The following is a 21,396-nucleotide window of genomic DNA, read 5'->3' as shown; positions in this document are numbered from 1 at the left end:
GGGGACAGCGTTTCGGTGCAGCTCCACTTCTCACTTCACCTTCGTGACCACCATGGGCCCTCCTTCGCTCTCTGCACACCCCTCCCCGCCACTCATCTGTCACAGTGTATTAATAAGAAAATGGGGCCGAGCAGTCATGGAGCTGACATCTTATCATGTTATTTCCCATCGTTCCAGCTGGGTGGGATTTCCTGTTCAGTGTCTGGGGGTTGCGAGTGCACGGCCTCTCCCTGCCCTCCGTTCCCATCGTGGTGGAGAGAAATGACACACGTCTGACCGGGATCTGGACTCCTTGGGGAGAAACAACCTTGCTTTGGCTTTTCTGTCCCCAATACCGTGGGCACAAACACCGTCTGGACTGGACAGAGACTGTCTGAGTTGCCAGCTCTCAGAGGAGGGAGTAGACAGTTCCATGCTTTCCCACTCTTAGCAGTGAGCACCCAGGATCCCCTGATGTTTGTTCCAGTAAGGAGACATCCTGGTGATGGAAAAAATGCTTTAATGATGACCCCCCGCCCTTCCCTTGTCATCTTGGGCCACAGCCACATTTATAAAACCACTGTTCTGTACAGGACGCTGGAGTACAATGATAGAAGCTACACAAGCCATGGTTCTGTGCACTAGAACTTGGAATAATGAGTAATAGGAGGAGGTGGGGGAAGAAGAAGGACTTGCTCGAGATGCCTGGACCTAGACGTAAGGCACAGGTGGTGGTATCAGCCATCTCAGGGCAGTGACTTTACAAAAAGTAGCATAAAATCAGAGAGCACAGCTGAGCCCATTTCATTCTTCCCAGATCAGTATGATGTGGGGGCTGGAGGGAGGAGAGGGCAGCAGAAGGGGTGAGAGCCATGGGCATGCCAGCTCCAGCCAGGGGACGCTCTGAAGTTCACGGTCAGAAGTCAGCTCTCAGCTGGGCGGGCTGTGTCCCACCGGGAAACCTCAAATGTTCATTGTCAGGCTGATGAACTGGGAAGGGAGAGAGAGAGAGAGGGGCTGATTTCCCCTCTATTCCCCACTGACCTCAGGAATGGTCCCGGTTTATGTCTCAGGACCTATGCCATCTGATCATTTTGCCTGAAAACATGGACTTCCGCCTCAACATGAAATATTTTTTAAAAAATTAATTCTCAGCACTTGAAGTTTTCCGGACTTCCTGAACCCTTTCTGAGCAAGCACAAGTCAAGTGCGGATGGCGGAGAGAGAGAGGAAACGTGCTTTCTCCCTGCGGAAGCAGACAGCCTTCCCAAGGCACCACAGGCAGGGCGGCATACAGCGCCTTCTCCTCTTGATGAGGGGTCCCCTGGCCTTGAGGAGAGAGGTGACCCTCCATCACAGAGGCTGCTGGAGACAGAAACATGGAGAAGCAGCACAGAGCTCGTCCAGCTCTCGTCCGCCCTGTGCCCCCCTCCCTCAATCCTCTCGTCACATGGTGACTTGGGGGACCATGGTGATGGGAGATGGTTTTTCCTCTCCTCTCTGCCCTCCTGAGCACAGCCTAAGCCAAGGCCTGGGTCATGGCAGGCAGTTGGATGGAGGAAGACACACGGACCCAGAGTGTTTCCTAGGTGGGGTGGGGTGGGGTGTTTAAAACAGTGACTCTTGAACTTGGCCGCACACTGGACTTATGAGGGGAATTTTTAAAATATCAGTGTCTGGCTCCCTTTCCCCCCCAAGATTTGGATTTAATTGGTCTGGGGCATGGCCGAGCCATTGGGGCTTAAAATCTCCCCAGGAAACGCTAACATGCAGCTGGAGTTAGGATGGCAGCAGGTTAAAGGGGAGAGGACTCATGTGTCCTGTTGTCTTGGGGGGTGTTAGCTATGGGCCAGGGGCAAGCGCTTACACTGAATGACTTGGGTCTGTTGAGGCAACGGGGGCAGGAGAAAGACTCTCATTGCAGCCCCCACACCTGTGCGCACTTGGGTTGGAAGTAACACCTTGGACCTGAAGCAATGGGATGCTTTCTCCAGGTTCTGGTACTTTGGGCCTTTGGTGAAGAGTCTATTGACTACCAAGCCCACCTGCTCTCCCTGTGCACTGTGCACAGACAGGTGGCACAGTCACACTTTTTTTTCATGCTTATTAGTGGCACAACCGTGAAGTAAATGAGAAATAAAGGTGGGTCCAGGGGTTCCTCTTGTTTTTGTAAGAGACTAGTTTGAATAGGCACATCTTTCTTTGGAATCCTGGGGTGTTTTATATAGTTACCGATCAGAGAAGTTATGTTAATGGAATGTGTGATCCATGCTAAAGGTGAAAGAGAATACCAGGAAAGGAGCATGCACAGTGTCTGCTCTCAGTGTGATTATAATACACCCAGGGGTCTGGGATACGCACATGGGAACAGTAGTGACGACTCAACATAATAAATTGCCAAATTATATGATATTACTATAAAGCAAACTTTTGGTGTAAGATTAAGGCTTAGATCTCTTTCTGCAAATGGTGAAACTGAGGCACAGAGCAGGTGGATTGACCAAATCAGAACACGGGGGGTGGGGGCAGCAGGGCCATTCGCTGTCTAAGACATGCTGTCATCAACCTCTTTATTTCAGAATAGTCAATAAATGGTACCCAAATCCTAAGTTACTAATGACTGGAAATGAGACGACGTGTGTGATGTGAGCATGGAAATGGGTGGGAGGTCAAAGAGCTCAGAGGTGGGGAAGGGGACGCTGTCCACCTGGCTCTGTACCGCTGGGTCCAGGGAGAGCAGAGCTGGCCAGAAAGACATATGGACAGAAAGGAAAACATGGAAATAGAAATCACAGGAACTGTGGAAGGAAAGCGTCCCGAGTGACCCCCTGCCTTCGGGCAGGACTCTGTCTCACCAAGTCCTCAACCTTTAGGTGTTTAGGACTCACTGGGGATCCTGCTAACGTGAGACAGGACCCAGTAGGTCTGGAGTTGGCCTGGTACTCTGCACTTCTCTGTTCCTGTCCATCAACAGAGATTGACATGTAACTGCTGAAGGTGAAGAGGCAGCGGGTTGATTTGATACATTTATATCCCGCAATGTGATTACCACTGTGGCACTAGCTAACATCATGTCACATGATTATCCATCATGTCACATGATTATCATTTCTTTTTTGTAGCGAGAACAGTTAAGATCTAGTTTCTTAGCAACTTTGAAATTTATCACAGTATTATTGTGTATAACCACCACAGGGCACTGCATTTCTAATGAACTCCCCTAGATGGTGCCCATGTGCTGGTCCTGGGAACACGCTGGGCAGGGGAGGGGGCTGTCCTCACCTGGGCAGGGGAGAGGGCTATTCACACCTGGGCAGGGGAGAGGGCTATCCACACCTGAGTCGCCTCTTCCAAGCCTCTGGAACTTGGATCATACTCTCCCCTCCATCATTTTTGCTGTGATCAGCTTTCTCTTAAAAGTTGTGTATTTCTCAGGATTTTTGAGGTGTGTGCATGGATATGTGCACATACACGCACCCCCCCCCCCCAAGAATCTTGAGTTCCAGAGGACAGCGTGAGCAAGAGGCAGTGAACAAATTGGAATCCAGCAGGCAGGTAGGTTGAGGATTCCATATGGCAGAAAGTGGACAAGGAGAAGGCAGGGTTTGCTTGCTCACTCAGTTCCAGGTGGTTAATCTCTCTGTGCCTCAGTTTCCACCTCTGCAAAATGGGGATATTGTTAGTCCCCAACTCATAAGATGATTGTAAGGATTATATATTGACTGCTAATGCATACTACACCAAAAATATTAGCAATTTTACTGTTGTCACCCCCACGGCTAAATGTTACCCTCGCATGTAGTCATGTGTTCAGTAGACGTTTATGGGTGTGGATTCGCTTAGCCCTGGCTGGGTCCCTGCGTGGAGGGTCTGGCTTGGTCATACCTCATTTATGTTGAGATGAATGAACTCCTTGTTCTTCGTACTGAGAGCCTGGAACACCCCTGAGGGGAGACACAAGACAATGGCGTCACTGCAGGGACAGCTCCTCCACAGGCTCAGCTAGTTCCCCACAACCCAGGGGCATTCCATGAGGCCTGTGGGGGTGCTGCTCCACCTGGTGGCCAGCAAGGGCCTTCTGGGGCACTGGCCACACTCACTGGGATTCCCCGCAAAGGGTGAAAGCTCTTAAATTCCTGTGATGGTGGAAACCAGTGGCCTGAGCACGGGGTGGCACGTGCCATCGACAATATCCAGCCAGCTCCTGGATCTAAACCATCTCCCCACCTTAGCTCTTTTGGGCTACAGGCCCCTTGCAACCCACGGCCCTGCTTCCCAGAGGAAAAGCACAGGTGCATAGCCTCTGTGTGAGTCTTGAAAGCGTACTGGTCCCTTATGAGGAGGTGAGCACTGCTGGTGCTCCCACCCATAGGAGGCCTGTCGGAGAGGGACGCTGGGTCTACGCCCCGAATAACCTGAGAAAGTGACCATTCTCTCCAATCTCAGTCGAAGGGTGAGGCCAGTCAACCTTGGCTTCCCCTGGACGCCACTGTGCCAGCTTTAGAAACACAACAGAAAGCGGGAGGGGCTGTCATAGAACAAAGGAGACAGAACCCAGAAGTGAAGCGCAGAGAGATCTGACCCAGCCAATGTGGGAAGAGGACCTGGAGGACCGGGTCTGGGCCAGGTCTTAGATGAAGTGAAGGACCTACTGAGGATTCTGTGCGCTGTGGAAAGGGATGACGATTATGCGAAAAACAAGTCTGTCTGTTAGAGGTACTTACAGACGAAAGGACTGAATTTCTGAGATCTGTTACTATTATGAATTATTATTCAGGGGGAAAATGTGTCTGTCAGGGGAACATATGAAAAAGATTACAAGATCATAATTGTGGAGGCTGGAGCTACCTGGGAATGTCTCAGTACTGACGCTGTGTGTCCCCCTTTCCCCTTGGTTCTAATTTAGTCGGTCTACTGAGCAGCCTGGTCATCAAATTTTGAAGCTCCCCCAGGGACTGTAATACGTGGCAAAGTTTGAGATGCGCTGGCAGAGGGCGCATGGGGACTGATTATTATTCTACATGCTGCAGAATATGACTAAACATTTCTGGAAGAAAAAGTTAAAACAATCCTGGGGCAAAGCCCGAGCCCTGGTATTTTTAAAAGTTCTCCAGGTGATGAATCTAACATGAGGATCCCAGGTAGGTGAAGCCTGAAGCACCTTCTCCCCAGTGTTCCTGGGTTACGAGAACAAGCTGAACACCCCATGGAAAGCTTGCGTCTGAGGGGATTTAGAAAGGAAAAGGGCAGTTGGGAGAGACGCCGTCACATCTCCTAATTTCTAGGCCAGGTTTGACCACCGTAGGTCTGATGACTTTCCAGAGGGTCTCTGTAAAACGCGTTTCTAACTGCTGGCAACACCTGGAGGAAGCCCAGCCTCCGGGCTAGACACCCAGTGCCCTTCAGGCCTGCTCGCCTCTCCCAGATCAGCAGTGGCAGTGGACACGTGTGGCCCACTGCCCACTAAGGAAGGCCCTCCCAGAGCTTCCAGTCCATGAAGACCTGCTGCCAGGAAATGATGACATGGGTCCCCAGGGAGTGCTAGCAGCTCGGAACCCTGAAGCACAGACCCTGCCGGGGCTTAGCAAGTGCCAGAGGTCCCCCAGCAAACATACCTGAGGAAATGCCCACAGGACTGGCTCCATAATTTGCATGGCCCCGTACAAAATGGAATACAGACCCCTTGTTCAAAAGTTATGAAGACTCCAGGTGGTGACACCAGGGTGTTATAGCAAGCATGGGCCCCCTCAGGGGCATGGGGCACTGTCCCCTGCACAGACAGCACCCCATGGCAGCTGCCCTGGTGCTGAGTGACAGGCCCCCGGACACACTTCATTCAGTTTCAGCTTTGGGACAATATGATAGTAAACTTCAAACTCTAAGGACCACCTACACACAATCTCTCTCCTTTGTCAGGGTAACAAATCTTGCTCAAGGTAACCAGGTCAGCGTCTAGGGCTTACAGGACACACAGGCGGGTGTAGAGGGGGTGGGGAGAGACCCCTCCGACTCTGAGTGCTGTGAGGGGATTTGACCGGAAATTCATCCTTTCTCAGACATGAGGCAGGGGCTCTGTCACCCTCCCACCAAGACACTGGATGTCTGTCTAGAGAACCACTATTATAACTGAGGCAGTGCTGAGAAGATGCACACTTTCCCGCCCCTCAGCTACCCACACTCATCACAGAGATCTGACAACGGCTCTCTGTGGCCTGCCTTTGCCATAACTTTGGCAGGTTGTTTCTTACACACTCCTGGAAGGTGGCTGGGGGAGGTGGATTCTCCCCTGGGGCTGAGGACGTGCACCCCACCGCAGCCCCACCGCAGCCCCACCGAGCACTCACGGCTGGCGTTCTCCAGCCGGACCAGGCAGTTGAGGAAGTCGTCAAAGCACAGTTGGAGCTCCTCGTCTGCAAACCTGAGGACGATCAGCTGCAGGAGGTGACTGCTCAGCTGAAAGCCTGGTGGGGAAGCAAGAGGAGACAGCATGGCTGAATCCCAAGGGGCCCCTCGGGAGAGCACCAGCCAGCTGAGGGGCAAAGCAATGAAAAGGAGCTCCCAGACCCAGAGGGCGCTCTGTCCTCAGTTTGAATGTGGTGTGACAGAGTGTGTCTGTGTTGGGCGTGGTGGTGCAGGTAAATTCACAGCTGTGGCTTCTGTGTTTAATGAGTTCATTCATGGTCTTGGTTTTGATGCCTACATCACCCATCGTGTCTCAGGGACTTTTCAGGAAGCCTCACTTGGGGGAACTTAACAGTGGACATTGTCCGAGTGCCACTTCATTCCTCACTAGCCTCTCCTTTACTTCCATGTCCGAGCCCGCTTCCGGCTTCTGCCGGGCCCGGGAGGGTTCCAGCCATGACACCTGCAATAAGTGGATATATCTCAAGGGTGTTTCAATCTAAAGGTGTTGGGGGTTCTAGAGGCTGTGCTTCTCAGCAGGCGTGCTGCTGCCCACAGTGGGTGACAGACCGGGAACGCCAGGCCAGGGTGGGATTTGCGTTTGAGCCTGGAGCTGCTCAGGCCACAGGCGGTTTCCTTCCCTTCTCCAGCCTTCGGTTTCCCCATTGGTTGAATGAAGATTGAGATGAGGTACAGTTCCTTTCTGATCCAATATTTAATGCTTTGCGTTCTAACCGGCCGGACCAGGCAGTTGGATGACTTTGGCCCCCTCTCATTCAGGCTGCGTGCGTGCTCACTTTCCAGAGAATGTTGGAAGTATTGCTACCAAGTTCACTTGGGTCTTCCTGCCTCCTCAGCCCTACTCCAGACAGGAGGCCAACCAGAGGCAGAGCAGCTTCTGGAGCCTGCATGGAATGGTGGGGTAGGGGTGGGGGGCTGGCTGCTGGCAATGCCCAGGACCTTGGCACCAGCTCTCCTCCTCTTTTCCCCAAGTTAGGATGGAAAAGACGTGGTCACACCCCTTCCCCCAAAGGGCTCCCTTTGTCCCCTGCTCTGTCCTCCTGCCCTGGAAACGAGGTCTCCAGCCCCTAAGAAAATATCATCTGTGGCATTGATTTATAGCTAGTCTGGTTTCCTCCTCCCTCACATCAGACCCCAGATGGTCCTGATTTTATGCACTGTGTTCCTTTATGAGACCATGAAGCTGACAGTGTCTCCAGATACTTGCTTTCCCTGGGAGGGAACCAGATTACAAGCCTTGGCAGGGCCTGGGTATGTTTATGAAGCCATAGTGGCTGTCCAATCCACAGCTACATGCAGAGGGCAGCTGAGCCCCAGAGACTCGGGTTGCCATGGCAATGACTGCTGGGGAGCTAGGAACGCCACCTGGAACCTACCCTTCACGCAGGGAGACAGGTATAAATATAACTGAATCATGTGGTTGGGATTGAGCCTTGGGGTAACAAAGCCAGCGACAAAGCCACAGGTAGCAGACGGGACGTGAGCTCTGTGAGCTCTTCCCAACTCAGAACACAGATGGGCTTGCTCTGCCTCATCGGTGAGCATCGCCATCTGAAAGCAGAAGCTGCAGGTTTGGAAGCACGGCGGCTTGCCACCACCGGCTCTCACGTAACTGCTTGGCCAGAGGCTGGGAAGCCTCGGGGTCAGGCTAGTTTCATCCTTGGTGGATGTGTTTTAAGGATTCCTGCCAGTATTGCACCATGGTTCAAAACAGGCCTCGCATGTGTGAGAGTCCTGAGTCTGAGGCCTGGCTCTGTCACTAAAGGTTCTGGGCCCTGAAGAAGACTCAAGTCAAAGACCCGCCACCTCCTTGGGCGTGAGAAGCGAGGGGCCACCCAGACAGCAGCTGGCACAGTCAGCCCGAGCCTGACATTCCAGGCTCTTCTTTACCTGCGGCTTTCAGCGCGGACCGCAGCTCGTAGGAAGACATGGTGCCAGATTTGTCGACATCAAACTGCCGGAAAAGGTCCTGTGGGAGGAGACCCAAGGCCGTGGGGACCAGGAGCTCACCGACAGGCGTAACTGGGGGACCACCAGCACGGGGGTGGGGGAGGGGTGGAGGGGACCAGAGATTCCCCCACGTCGCCCCAAGGGCCCAGAGGCAGTGCTTGGGGCAGGCCCTCCGTAAGCACCAGAAGTGAGTTCCAGGATTCCACCGTGACCTCCCCACTTTGCCCTTTCTAAACAAATCCTCCAGCTGGCAGCACTTGGGCCTTTTAAAGTCCCTTCTGTCCTGGGCCTGTCCGAGCCTCCAGATGCATGCGCTGGCCAGATACATACCATCCACGTCTTCAGTTTGTCCCAGAACACTTTGAATTCATCAAACTCTAGCTTCCCGTTGCCACTGGTCTGTGCCCAGCGCGTTAAGGAAGACGTGAGCGCGTTTCAGCCCAAGGCTCCTCACGGGACCTCCTGCCTGGGATGTGGGAGGGGAGAGGCAGTGGGCTGGCATGGGGTCATGGGGAACAAGTTCCGGGCTCCGCGGGAGGGGTTGCATTATTGGCCCATGAATCTCTGAAGAGGGGCCGTGGCAGAGGTGAGATGGCGGTGGCACCAAAAGGTTCAAAAAAATGCACAACTTCTTCATTCCCTTGGACAGGACTCCAAAGTTCCCCAAGTCCTTTCAGAAATATTCCCCATGCCACCCCAGACAGTCCATGGCTCTTGCCTCTGTTCCAATCCCAGAGGCAGGTGTCTCCCAGGCTTTGTTTATTCCCCAAGAAAAAGACCTTCTGCTGGGTAAGAGTGCCACGTTCTAGGAAGGTGTGCACTACAAACACTTAGAATCTATTTCTGCCCATGTATTTGGAAGGATACGTCCATTAGAGAAATGATGTTTTTACAGGAAATCAGGCTCAGCTTCTCGAATTTGATGTCCTTTTCTGAAATCACACATGAATGCAGAATTCAGTTGACCCTGACAAAGTAAGCCTATTCTCATCTGCTGAAAGCCCCACAGTGTGGTTAGATCTGGGCTGGTGAGGGTGATGACGTGGTCACTCTCTTAGGAGGCGGATGAGAGTAGAAATTGACATGGCCTTTTGGGAGGAAAATTTGCAAAATAGGAAAAAAGCCTTAAAAATGAGAATATCCTTCCATCCATTTATCCTAATTTATGAATCCTAACCAAAGAATTACCAATTAAGATTTTTATCATCAGGTTATTTATAATGGCAAAAACTTAGAAATGATATAAATGACCAGTGGAAGAGTATGGACACTAAGTTAGGTTATGTTATGTCATAATCCTTAAGGATCATGGTTTTGAAGCATATTTAATGATCTGGAGAAATGCTCATAAAAACTGAGTTTAAAAGGGAGGATTTAAAATTATCGGAGAATTTGAACACTCAGACACTGAATGGAAATGCAAAAGTGACTTGGGAAAGTAGTCGGAAAGCTCTTTAAAACATTAGCTGTACAGTTACCATGTAGCCCAGCAGTTCTCTTAGCTATATACCCAAGAGAAATGAAAACGTGTCCCCACAGATAACTGCTCGAATGCTCATGGCAGCATTATTCATAACGGCCCGCACCAGTGCCCACCAGGGGAGGCGTGGACGAGCAAAGCACGGTGTGTCGTACAATGGACTGTTATCCAGCCAGAAAGAAACGTGGAGCAGCACGGACAGGCGGCACCGTGAGTGAACCTTGAACACACTCTGCGAAGTGAAAGAGGCCAATCACAAAGGGGTCACATCTTAAGTGGTCCCTTTTGTATGAAAAGTTGAGAACAAGGAAACCTATACAGACAGAAAACAGACGAGTGGTGGCCAGGGGCCGGGGGAAACGGGGAGCGACTGGGCACAGAGTTTCTTTCTGTAGAGATAAAATGTCCTAAGTTGATTGTGGTGATGGTTGCACACCTCTGTGAACATACGAGAACCCACTGAATTCTGTACTTTTAATGAGTGAATTGTATAGTATGTGAATTACATCTCAATGTTGTTGTATTTAAATATAAAATTGTATCTATAATTTAATACCGATTATGTGTGGGTAAATATACACACACACACATAGATGACACATACTACATGCATACATGAAGACACACACGTTAGCAGTGGTTACTCATGGGTAGTGAGATGATGGGTCATTTTCCTCTTTGTCACTAGGCTTTTCTCCAGTTTTTAGTATTTTCTACCACAGACCTGCATCATTTTTGTGACCGGGAAATAAGTAACTGAAGCCATTTTAAAGTTTATCTAATGTCAGTCCTGGGAAGCAGGTCTGTGACTCTGAGGAGCAGGGAGGGGGAGGCAGGGAGGTGGAGGAGACCCAGGCGGGGAGCGCCCCTGGCAGGTGTCCCATCCTGGGAGCCCTGGGGTCCTTGACAGTGGCTGGGAGGTGTGCGCACTTACTCTTTCGAAGCACTGCATTCAAAACATATTCAAGTTCCTCTGGGGCCACCTCCATGTCCTGTGGAAGTGGAGACAATTGCTTTGTATGGCCCCCAGCACCTTCTTGGTGAGTTTCTTTCAGTTCTGAGGTTGATTTGGCTCAAGTGACACATGGGCCTTCAGGAGCCTGCTACAGCCCCACTCACATCTCAGGGACTTGGCAAGACCCAACCCTGAAAGGGCCAGGAAAACTGGGCGGCCAGGCATGCCTCCCAGCCCCTGAGCTAAAACATCTCGATGATTCTTGGGACTTTAGGGCCCAAGTCTCTCAGCCCCTGCACAGCAGCACCGCCTGGAGAACTTTAAAAATGCCACAAGGGGCTTACCTTGGGCACCATTTCAGTCAGAAGACCTGGGAGTATGGCTCTTATTTTCAAAATCTCTAGGGGTGAATTTCAGAACCATTAACCTAAGAATTTCCACTAAATCTCACTAACTCCCACCATCCACTGCACTTAGATGCCTATTAAAAATGCAGTCTCAGACCCCACCCCAGGCCTCTCAATGAGGAAATCTGCATTCTCCTGGATGCCTGAACAAGCAAACCAGCAAATAGCCTGTGGAGGTATTTTCACATATGTCTGCCGAGGTCCCACCCCTGGGGCTTCTGAGGCCTGGGGGTTGGGGTTTGGGATGTTTGGCCCCAGTGAAGAATCACTGACATAGCCCAAGCCCCCACTGAACGGAGGAAGCAAGAGAGATGGGGCCAAATGTGCAAGCCGCCCAGCTGGTCGGAAGAAGAGCGGGACTGGACTGGAACTATTAACAAAGGCTGAATGACTCTCACCTTCCAAACCCAGATCTCCATTTCCAGCAACTTCTACTCCCCCCACTCCCCATGTCCCTCCTGACCCAGGCCAGTCCTCCAGGTGGCTCCCGAGGCTGGGAACCAATTGTTCTCTTCCACCCCCACCCGCTTGCCTGTCCAAGGCTGCAGTCGGCCACTCTGCTGGTTTGGACAAAGCCCCACGGGTCCACACTTTTCTCCACCCCAGACCATCCCCCAAGCCTCCCTGACCTGCCTGTTTATTCCAGTGCCTAGAACCCCACCATTAGGGCTGTGTGTCCAGGTTGAGGTGTCTTCCTCTTTTACTTTTCAGGAGTCTGGTCAGGGGTGGGAAGCTAATACAGTCATCAGCGTCTTGCCATGAATCCATTTACTGGGCTAATTTTAGTTATGGCAGCCAATTGAAGGCTTCCAGGGCACATGGATGGGGCAGCTTCTCGGAGGACTAAGGCCTGAGCAGGGGCAGGGAAAGCCAGGAGGGGTTGGGAGCCCCCATCAAGCAAACAGAGGCAGAGAGATGGGAATGGAGCCTCTCTGGGGACAAAGGGACACACTGTCCTTCCCTGACGTCAGCCCCATGGCCCTGGTGTTCATGGCAGGCTCCCCGAACAGCAGCATGGCCGGCTGGGGAAGACAGCATGAGGAGGACAGTGATTTCTGGCCACAGTTCAAAGGAGCCTCCTGGACAAGGCCTTAGGTGCCCATGCCCATCACTGGGCAGGCTGGGGGGCTGTCGGTAGGACCTCCCAGTGACTAGGGCCTCCCAGTGACCAGGGCCTCCCCGGGACCACTCTCAATCTGCTGCCAGCTGCACCACGCCTCTGGGAGGGTTGCTGACATGCCTTCCTGTCACTGCGGCCCTGCGTGGCAGCAGCCCTCAGCACAGGGGTTCAGGCCTGGCAGCCACAGCAGCACCTCACCTCCCCAGCGACTCGTGCAAACAGGGCCCGGAACTGCTGCTCGTCCTCTGTCTCCTGGCCTGGCGGACTCGGCTTCCGAGGCTGAGGATAGACCAGAGGAGCTCGAGTTGGACCCACAGAAAAGACACTTGACATTTGCTTTCCCAAAGAAACTGCAAGAAAGAGGACAAGCCAGAAGGGGGTGCCACTGAGGGAGAAGCCGGGACCCCTCAGCCAGGTGGCATATGTGAGGTTCTGCTGAGCTTGGAGGTGGCCAGCCTGTGGCATTAGCAGTGCCGTCCAGGCTCCTTGGAAGGAGCGTCTTGAAGGCCTTGTCAGGGGACTCGCTGAGCCCTGCTCGCCTTACAGAGGCGGGTGCTCAAGGCTGTCCCCATCCTCTCCTACCACTCACCACCCTTGACTGTAATAAGTTGCTCAGCCATCTGTGTCCCTAGGTGGCACCGTCTTTGAGGGCGGGAGTCTGTTTCTAGCTTGGAGCACTGGGCCTGGTGTGTGCACAGAGCTCAGCAAACATCTCGGGTGACTGTCCTGTTTTGCTTTGGTTTGGTCTTGGCTCTGTTAATAAGCCGCCAGCTGGACAGGGCAGTGACGAGCCGCAAGTGCCCTTCTACAAGCAGATCACCGCTGACTTGGGATGTGTCATGCTGCCTAGCTGGAAAGTCGCACAGCCCCACACAAGTCTAAAGCCCGCCCCTGCTCCCACAACACAGCACAGGGGAGAAGTGATGTGTGTCCCCACCCCCGCTCCTCCGAGTCCATGGTGGGAGAATCTACCGGCCTCTCTCATTTTCTTTCATCAATTTCTTCTAAATCAAATACATTTTAAAGATGTTCCAGCCCTTGGGAAGCAGCAGCTGTCTCTCGGGACAGAGCCAGTCAGTAGCACAGAGATCCCTCCAGAGTTTTCTACCCAGCACCCACCTGGTTCCCCGCTCGGTGCTGTTGGGCCCTGAAGGGTTAAAGGAGGTCTTGTTCTCCAGGAGATCAAGGTGCTTACCTGATCGCAGGTAACCATTCCCTGAACTTCTGAGTTTTATGTGATGCTATGGTTAGAAGGACAGGTTCCAGGACAGTCACCGAGTCCCACCCACCACAGTCACATGAGAAGGCTCACCTGAGGAAGGTCAATGCCTACATCTCCGTCCAGGTCCCTGTGGGGGCAGAAAACATGCTGCCAGTTGTGGATTAACTTCCTCATTAGGCTGTGCGGTGCGAAAAGGCCGAGAGGTACTGGACAGGTGTGTCACATTGAAGCTCTTCTTTTGCAGTGACGACTGCATTTCACAGGGTCTGCAGACCCACACGCTGACCTCCCTGTCCCTTCATCACTCAGACCCCGGCCAGCATGAAAATAAGAGGGGGCAGCTTGGCTGTCACCCACAGAGAACTGTACAATCTGAACTTCGAGAAGTAGAAAGATAAAGGGCAGTCATCCTGCGTTCTGGATGTGTGTTACCAAGGGGCATTGAAGCGTTACGTAGGACGGCAGCGTCTCGGAGGAACCACAAGCCGAAAAGTTTCCTCACACCCAGCCCCCCAAAAGCTGCCCATCTCTAAAGGAGATGATGGTCTCTGGAGGCACTCGCTCAGCTACAGACGGTTAATCATTCGTGGGGGAATTTTAAAGATTATGGAGCAACTTGGGTTAGATCCAAAAGGAGTGCGCCTGACACGGCCCCTTCCTGGGGACATCAATCCCTGACTGCAGGTGGAGACTGTGTTTGGGGAAAAGAGGGAAAATACTAGACAAAGGTTTAAACCTGCTAAAAACTCAAAGAAAATACAGATAAGCAAATATTAGGATGGCGCCAGAGTCGTCCTCCCTTTCCTCCTCACCCTCCGGGGATCACACAACAGAACCTTTCAGAGGATTTCTCTTCTTATTTTGGACTCTCTCACAAGAAGAAAACCAGTGGAACTAGAGTTCAGTGTGGCGTCTGTCCCGGAGCCACAGTGACTGGTGCTCGATGTCACCGCAGACGGAAGTGTATTGTTCAGGGCAGGCCTGAGTGTGGAGTGAACTGCCTGTAAATGCTGAGGTCTCTGACCACACCCACAAAAGGGACAGGACACCAAGGGCAGGGTTGGCACAGCCTGGCAGTCACTCTCTCCCATTCCTGCTGCCCATGGGAGCGGTCAATCTGCAGAGGTCTCTCTTGGGGTGTTTTTGTGTGAATAGATCCTGGTAAATCAACTCAGCTTGTACTAGTATCTGGGAGAAGACTGGTGGACAGATTTCCAGCAGAGTTTTTAAAATTAAAGATTCAATTGCTTTCATTCAGCTGACTGATAAAGAAGCATGCCTTTTATAATCCACTTGGGAAGGCCGAGCAGACTTGGGGGTTTAGACCGGTCTGTATGCACACCGCCAGTTGGTTCTGCGCCACCAGACGCAAGCTAGAATCTGAGCGGGCCACTCAGCATGACTGTCTCTGCCTGTTACCTCAGGGGTAATTCCGTTGGGGACTGATGCGGCTTAAGCGGAGAATCAGCCGTCTCTGTGATCCCTATATGTTTCCACTGGGAAAAGAAACGGGTTCTTGTGTCCTGAACGGTTTTTTCCCCTCTGCCACAGAGCAACCAATGGTGAGTGGGTGGTAATGGGAAATTTTTCCACAGAAGTAACTGATGCAAAATAAGTTTGCTAAGACATTGCAAAGAAGAGGTGGAGCATGTCAGGTATGTCCAATGGGAGGCAGACTCGCCAGCGTTTCTTTAAATGAACTGAAAGGACATGTCATTCTTGATACATGCCATAGTCACCCACTTTGCTGTGCACAGAGGAGTGTAGCGTCCCTAAAGGGGGCCCCACTCCAGAAGCTTCTTGGTAATAGGGTCTGGGAAATGAAGAGCCCCACCCAACAGGATCTTGTGAGCACAATTTGGTGGTTTGTTTAGGGGAGGGGAGGGGCAGAACTCAAATGGACATGCATCTGCCGTGCAAATGGGTTAGGAAACTCTCCTGCCTGGTTTCTCAGGAAACCGGACAGTGGGGTCCTGGCTCCAACACTTCCCCAGTGACTCCTCTGTGAATGAGCCTCTGAATGAAAAGGGCTCTTGAACCTGCTACTCACTGGGTGATGGCTTTCTTCTCTGAAAAAATCCTCAGGCAGAAATCGGCTTCCTGATGGGGCTCAAAAGTGCTGGGGATCAGGATGTATTCGCCCGGGGGCAGCCTGAAGCGGTCAGATACCTCTCGCAGGTTGATGAACGTTCTGCTCCTGGCCTGGGAGGCATGGTACCGGAAAAAGTCTTTGTCCAGGTGTCCCTCTCTGTCTGGGCTCTGTGATGGGAAAGGAAGGGGGTGGGTTCTCAGGGACGGCTGCTGCTTTGGGCTATTTAGACACAGTTTGGTGACTGGCCATTGAGTCTCAGGCATGGGGCTGGAGAGGAACCAAGAATGTAGGACTCAGAGGGTGGGTTCTGAGGAGCAGCTGACCCCCACGCACCTGGTAAATGGCGTAGCCAATGGTCAGCACGTTGGCGCCGAACCTCTTGAGTTTCCTTCGATCTTTCTGCATCAGGGCCACAAGGAAAGTGCAGTTCTCCTGCCCCTCATCCGTCTCAGTCAGGGACAGCTTTATTTGTGGGTTGGTCCAAAAGGTGTCTGCCATTTGAAAGAGGCAGATCATTTCCCTTTCTTCTAAAAAACCATGAAGGGGACACACACACACATACACACACACACACCAGGCACCCACCACATCCTCCCAACCCTGAGAAAATGTCTTCCCTGTTCTGATCACCCTCTTGTCCCATGATCTAGAATCTCCTGTGAGAATGCAATGTTGTCCCGTTCGTTTCCACTTTCTTTGGAACCATTTCCCATGCAGCTTTTAAAACACATTCTTCTGGGTCTGGTCACCTACAGTTTGTTCTGTCTTATGTTTTCCATTTGGCATCTCAAAGGGGACAGTGGGGCACCTGTGGCTGTGCCCGGTATCCGGGTAATGGTGGTGCCATTTGAGCAGAATCAACCTCTCACCCAGCTCCAAGGGTGAATCCCGATTAATCTACGGAATTCCCTCTCGCCATGGGGAATTGGGATAAAGCCAGTCAGCCCACAGTATTCACCAGGTACATTGGCTGGTTCAAGGAATTCCCTATTAGAGGGAAGCTGAGGACTTTTGTCTGAGGCAATCAGGTGCTTTCGCTGTGCGTGTAAGTGAGGAACACCGAGCCCTCCTGGGAGTCTAGAAAGCTGGACTGAAGACACCGGCTACTGAGGAAAGAGGGCAGAACACAGGACTACAAATGAACGGGTCCACCCTACTTCTCTGAATTTTTCAGTTACATAGGACAATAAACCCTTTTTATTGCTGAGCTAGTGTGGGTTGTGTTTTCTGCTCCTTGTAATGGAAAATAACCTAAGTGGTAAAACAAGGGCGTTTCCCTGAGCAACTTATACCCAGCTTGCTGCTCAGCCTCCTCAGCGCTTTCCCCATTATCCCTGAAATCCTAGTGTCTAACCCACGGTTCGGGCTTTCCCGAGGGTCCTGGCCCTGATCCACTGACATCCCCGGGCGGGACTGGACACTTGGAAATGATAGAGAGACTGACAAGCAGACTACCAACCGAGGAAATTGCGGCAGCCCCCAGCCGTGGAGCCCCGTACCCAGCTTCCTTGGTGGACTGTCACCTCCCATCTGTGGACAGTGTCCTCCTCCAGGGCGTCAGGGGTGAGGTTGCAGACCTCTACTTTGTCAAAATGGGCCTTAAAGTCACTAAATGCCATCCTGCAACAAAGTGGAAGGACACAGTCGGTGTAGGTGGTGGTGGTGATGGCATGACCCGTTCGTTCGTTTGTTCATTCATTCACTCATTCACTCACCTAACAAATGGTGATCGAGTGCCTGCCCCTGTACCAGGGAATGGGGAGTACTCAGGTGTGGGGAGACAGAAAATACAAAAAAGGTAAAGAAAAAGAACAGGATTAAGAAGGTAAAAAGAAATAAAAGGTAAACATGTAGGTTGATTATATGTAAGTGCTACAAAGAAGATAAACTCTGGTGAAGGAGGAGAGGGTAGGTGGGTGCGATTTTCAACAGGAAGCTCAGGGAAGCCCTCAGTGTTGGGGGGCGGAGACCCAGACGCACTGTCCTTTGCTGGGCCTCCCCCGTGGATTTCCACACTTCCTCTGACTCATTTCTCCCCTCTTCCCTAGCTGGACCTCTCTACATACAGCCTCTCAAATTACGTCTGACCGCCTGCTGCCACTTGGCAATTTATGTGAGGATACTAATGCTGGACCTGCTTTTTTTCTGCAAGTTTTGTTCTTTTCACACAACTCATTATTAACCCAGGGCATCTGTACTCAAAATTCAAGGTACGTTTGTCTTTAATTTCCAATTCCACAGCTTGTCAATCTCTCAAACACCCTATATGTTTTCCACACATTTCTCCTACTTTCAACTTCCTGGTTTCTGAAGCAGAGATGGGTAGCAGGTCACCAAAGCTCGCCCCCGGGGACTACACCACCCCTCCCATCAACAGTGGGCTGTAAGCAGTAGATATGTTACTTCTGGGCTAAGGCTTTTAGGAAATGGGGCTGTCTTCTCCAATCTTTCCTTTTCTTCCCTCTTCTGTTGGCATCCTGCAGATGACCATGTGACCCCAGGGGCTATTGGAGCCACATAATGAAGGAGCTTGGCTCCCCGAGTCAGTCATGGACAGAGCCACCCACAGAATAGGGATGTGCTCACGGACTGTTACGAGTGAGAAATAAATGCTATTGCATTTGAGTCTTTACACAGTTAAGTATTAGTCTCAGCAGGTGCTGTTCCCTAAGCCATTGGTCTTTGGAGCACTGACCCACCATAACAGAATTCTAAAACATGTGACATCAGCGTAGCAGCTGGGCAGGACGCTGCAAGAAAATACTGGAGTTGGAAAATAGATGTCCATGCTATGAATAGCAAAGCATTTGCTAAAACTGTTGTCTGCAAAAATATGGAAAACAGAACAAATAAATGCTTACTGAGGCTGTGCTCTAGGGGAAAAGAATGGGGAAAGCTGGAGTAGTGTGTCTGCTGGGTTTTGCTTGTTGTATTTAATATGGTGTCAGGAGAGTGGAGCTCAAGCCAGGACTGACTGGTTCAAGCACACAAAATGGCAGAGCTCCAGACATCCGAAAGCTGTGGTCTTTCAGGGTTGGAAGAGCCAGATGTGTCTGCATCCCACAGGAACAAATAAGACTGACAAAAGCTTCTAGAGATGGAGACCCATTAAAATTTTCAGTTGAATAAAGAGATCCAGCCCTGTGGAAAGCCAGATTAGGCATGTTCCTTTCCCACTTAAGTCTATAGCTTTAGATGCTCTCAAGGTAACTGCCTTCAAGGGTCCCTGTCACTTAGCTGAGCCCTGTGAGCAGCAGGCTGCCTGTCCTCAAATTTGCCATGCAAACCTGGATGACAGAGAGCTCAGAGGAGGGATGCTGGGCTGGAGACCAGAGGCTCTGCCCCACGTCCAACTCTCCTGAGACTCAAACTAACCTGGAGATGGGGCAAGTCCCCAAAACATAAAAGATTAATTTCTCTGCCAACCTGGTGTATAGAAGGAGTTTCAGACAGAAATATTTGATTTACAAAAGAAAGGACAGGAGGGAGGAAGGGAGGAAGGAAGGAAGGACAGGAGGGAGGAAGGGAGGAAAAAGAAAGGTGATACTCTTTGCACCCAGGGCCACGGGGCACACTCACACCTGTGCTTAATACAGAAGAGAAAACAGACAAACACGGTACCAGAACTCCCCATCATCCAGAGCCATGTGACACAGGCGCTGCTGCTCAGCTGGGCCAATGGAACGCCACTCGGAAGAACTTGGAGGAAGCAAAGTCAGGGTTAGGCTGAGGGTTATGTGCACCAGCAGAAACCATAGTGGCCCTGGATGGGGCAGCCCCTCCCAGAAAGCGGGGTGTGCAGTACAAGTCTACTCATGATGTGAAGCGTCTCATTAATTCTGGTGTTAATATTTCTGTTCTTGGGCTGGCCGGGTGCCTCAGGTGGAGGGAGTGCGGTGCTCCTAAGCCGAGGTCGCTGGTTGGATTCCCACATGGGCCAGTGAGTTGCGCCCTCTACAGCTAAGATTGTGAACAACAGCTCTCCCTGGAGTTGGGCTGCCGTGAGCAGCCAGAGGTTGGCGTGAGCTGCCGCAGGGCTGCTGAGTGCCGCTGCGGTCTGCTGTGTACTGCCAGGAGTGGCTGGTGGCCGGTGGCCAGTGTGAGTAGCCAGCAACCATCGTGAGCTGCTGTGTGCTGCCGTGGGCTACCATGTGCTGCCATGAGTGGCCAGTGGTCAGAGTGAGCGGCCAGCAGCCAGCGTGAGTGGCTGGCACCTGGTGAGAGCTGCTGTGAGCTGCTGTGAGCGGCCAACCGACAACTGGTGACCGACTGCCTCAGCAGGGGGTGTGCAAGGCTCATAATACCAGCATGGGCCAGGGAGCTGTGTCCTACACAACTAGACTGAGAAACAATGGTTTGAACCAGAGTCTGGGGGGGAAGGCGGGAGAAAGGGGGAAAAATTTCTGCTCTTTCCATCTCCGCCAGGAGAGGGAGGCGGAGCTCTTCCCTCCTTTGATGTTGGTCTGGTCTGAATCATCTCCTGCCAATTCTGAGAAGGTGGAAGCTAACCAACAAGAGGGCAGGGGGCAGGGACAAGAGCAGCGGTGGGGACACAGCAGTCCCGGGCGTGCACGCTGTGCCCGCCAGCTGGAGCCTGGTTGATAAAGCCACCCATACACCAGTGGTTGGTGAGTTGGTGCCTCTGAGCTGAGGACAATCACCGGATCAGAGTTAGTCCAGTTCTAGACTTTCTGCAGGGCTCTCAGAGCCCCACAAGCTGTGGGTGGGAGGGAGGGGGCACAGCAGAGAACCCCGCAGAGGGGGAGGGAGTCGGGGACGGACAGCTCAGGGTGGGCCCCGCAGGAGCACACCAAAACACGCCCGATCTCAGGCACCTGGGCCACTTCCCAAGAGACGAGGAGAGAACACACCACAAAGGCAGACCTTTCTTGACAATTGGGGGCCACATAAATAACCCTCGTTAACTGCTCTGTAATGGGTGAATTTTCTAGTCCACTTCCTTTTTGTCTCTACTGGGCCACTGGGACTCTGGCCAATGGTCAGTGGTCATTACAGAGAACTCTCTAGTGACCTACCTGGCAATGTTTCAGGGATTCTCACACCAAAAATATTCATTGCCACCCCTCCCCCACCCAAAGTGCGCATGAGCATACATACACATACATGTAGAGACCCAGACATATGTACACACACACGCAAGCACACACCACACACACACACACACACACACACACACAGAGCTCACCGGAGCTAGTCAGGACTGGAGACCAAGCCTTTTGCCATGCTGTGGGGATGAGCTAATACAATACACTCACTGACATAAACATAATTACACGGAAGTTGAAGAGCAGCTGTAAGACTCTCCCTTGAGAATCAAGTTTGACTGCAAGGCAGGCCCTGGGGCTGAAGTGAGGTGCCCAGAGCAGGACAGGACCCTGAATAAGAGCCAGTGGACAATCGAGACAAACTGCTCCTCCTCCCCACGTCTGCACAAGCCAGCCTGGCGCCTCTCACCCCAGGAACAGTAAGAAGGAGGGTGGGCCAGAGAGATGGGTGGGGACTGACCTGTCGCTCCAGGACCCATTCCACTCGACCTGGCCCCATGGGTTCCGGACTCTGATGAGTCTGACCTTCTGGCCTTGGAAGCTTACCTGGAAAGGAAAAGCAATGGGGAAATGTGAAATGATAACTGCCTCCATGAGCTCCAGCCATGAGCAGGCTTTACTGAAAGCCTCTGACTACAACATGCTACAGACACGCCGAAACCCATTAGCTCTTTCCGAGCCCTTGGAACTTCCTAATTCCTG

At 52.0% G+C, this 21,396-nt stretch overlaps 1 protein-coding gene across 1 annotated transcript in view; it reads right to left on the bottom strand.

The window, feature by feature from the left end:
• Positions 1-482: 482 nt before the first annotated feature.
• CAPN9 (calpain 9) overlaps positions 483-21,396 on the bottom strand; it is a 39,467-nt gene continuing 18,553 nt past the window's right edge. The window contains exons 7-20 of the mRNA XM_019757380.2: positions 21,155-21,240; positions 19,250-19,327; positions 17,088-17,248; positions 15,962-16,119; positions 15,587-15,795; positions 13,627-13,663; positions 12,513-12,593; positions 10,767-10,824; positions 9,220-9,284; positions 8,683-8,751; positions 8,293-8,371; positions 6,324-6,440; positions 3,865-3,923; positions 483-969 (exon numbers count right to left, since the gene is read on the bottom strand). Coding sequence (XP_019612939.2) covers positions 943-969; positions 3,865-3,923; positions 6,324-6,440; positions 8,293-8,371; positions 8,683-8,751; positions 9,220-9,284; positions 10,767-10,824; positions 12,513-12,593; positions 13,627-13,663; positions 15,587-15,795; positions 15,962-16,119; positions 17,088-17,248; positions 19,250-19,327; positions 21,155-21,240 — 1,284 coding nt within the window. The 3' untranslated portion in view covers positions 483-942. The remainder of the gene's footprint in view (positions 970-3,864; positions 3,924-6,323; positions 6,441-8,292; positions 8,372-8,682; positions 8,752-9,219; positions 9,285-10,766; positions 10,825-12,512; positions 12,594-13,626; positions 13,664-15,586; positions 15,796-15,961; positions 16,120-17,087; positions 17,249-19,249; positions 19,328-21,154; positions 21,241-21,396) is intronic.

The sequence above is a fragment of the Rhinolophus sinicus genome, linkage group LG12, assembly GCF_036562045.2.
Source record: "Rhinolophus sinicus isolate RSC01 linkage group LG12, ASM3656204v1, whole genome shotgun sequence".
Classification (NCBI taxonomy): Eukaryota; Metazoa; Chordata; class Mammalia; order Chiroptera; family Rhinolophidae; genus Rhinolophus; species Rhinolophus sinicus.
This window is presented reverse-complemented; position numbering and strand designations above follow the sequence as displayed.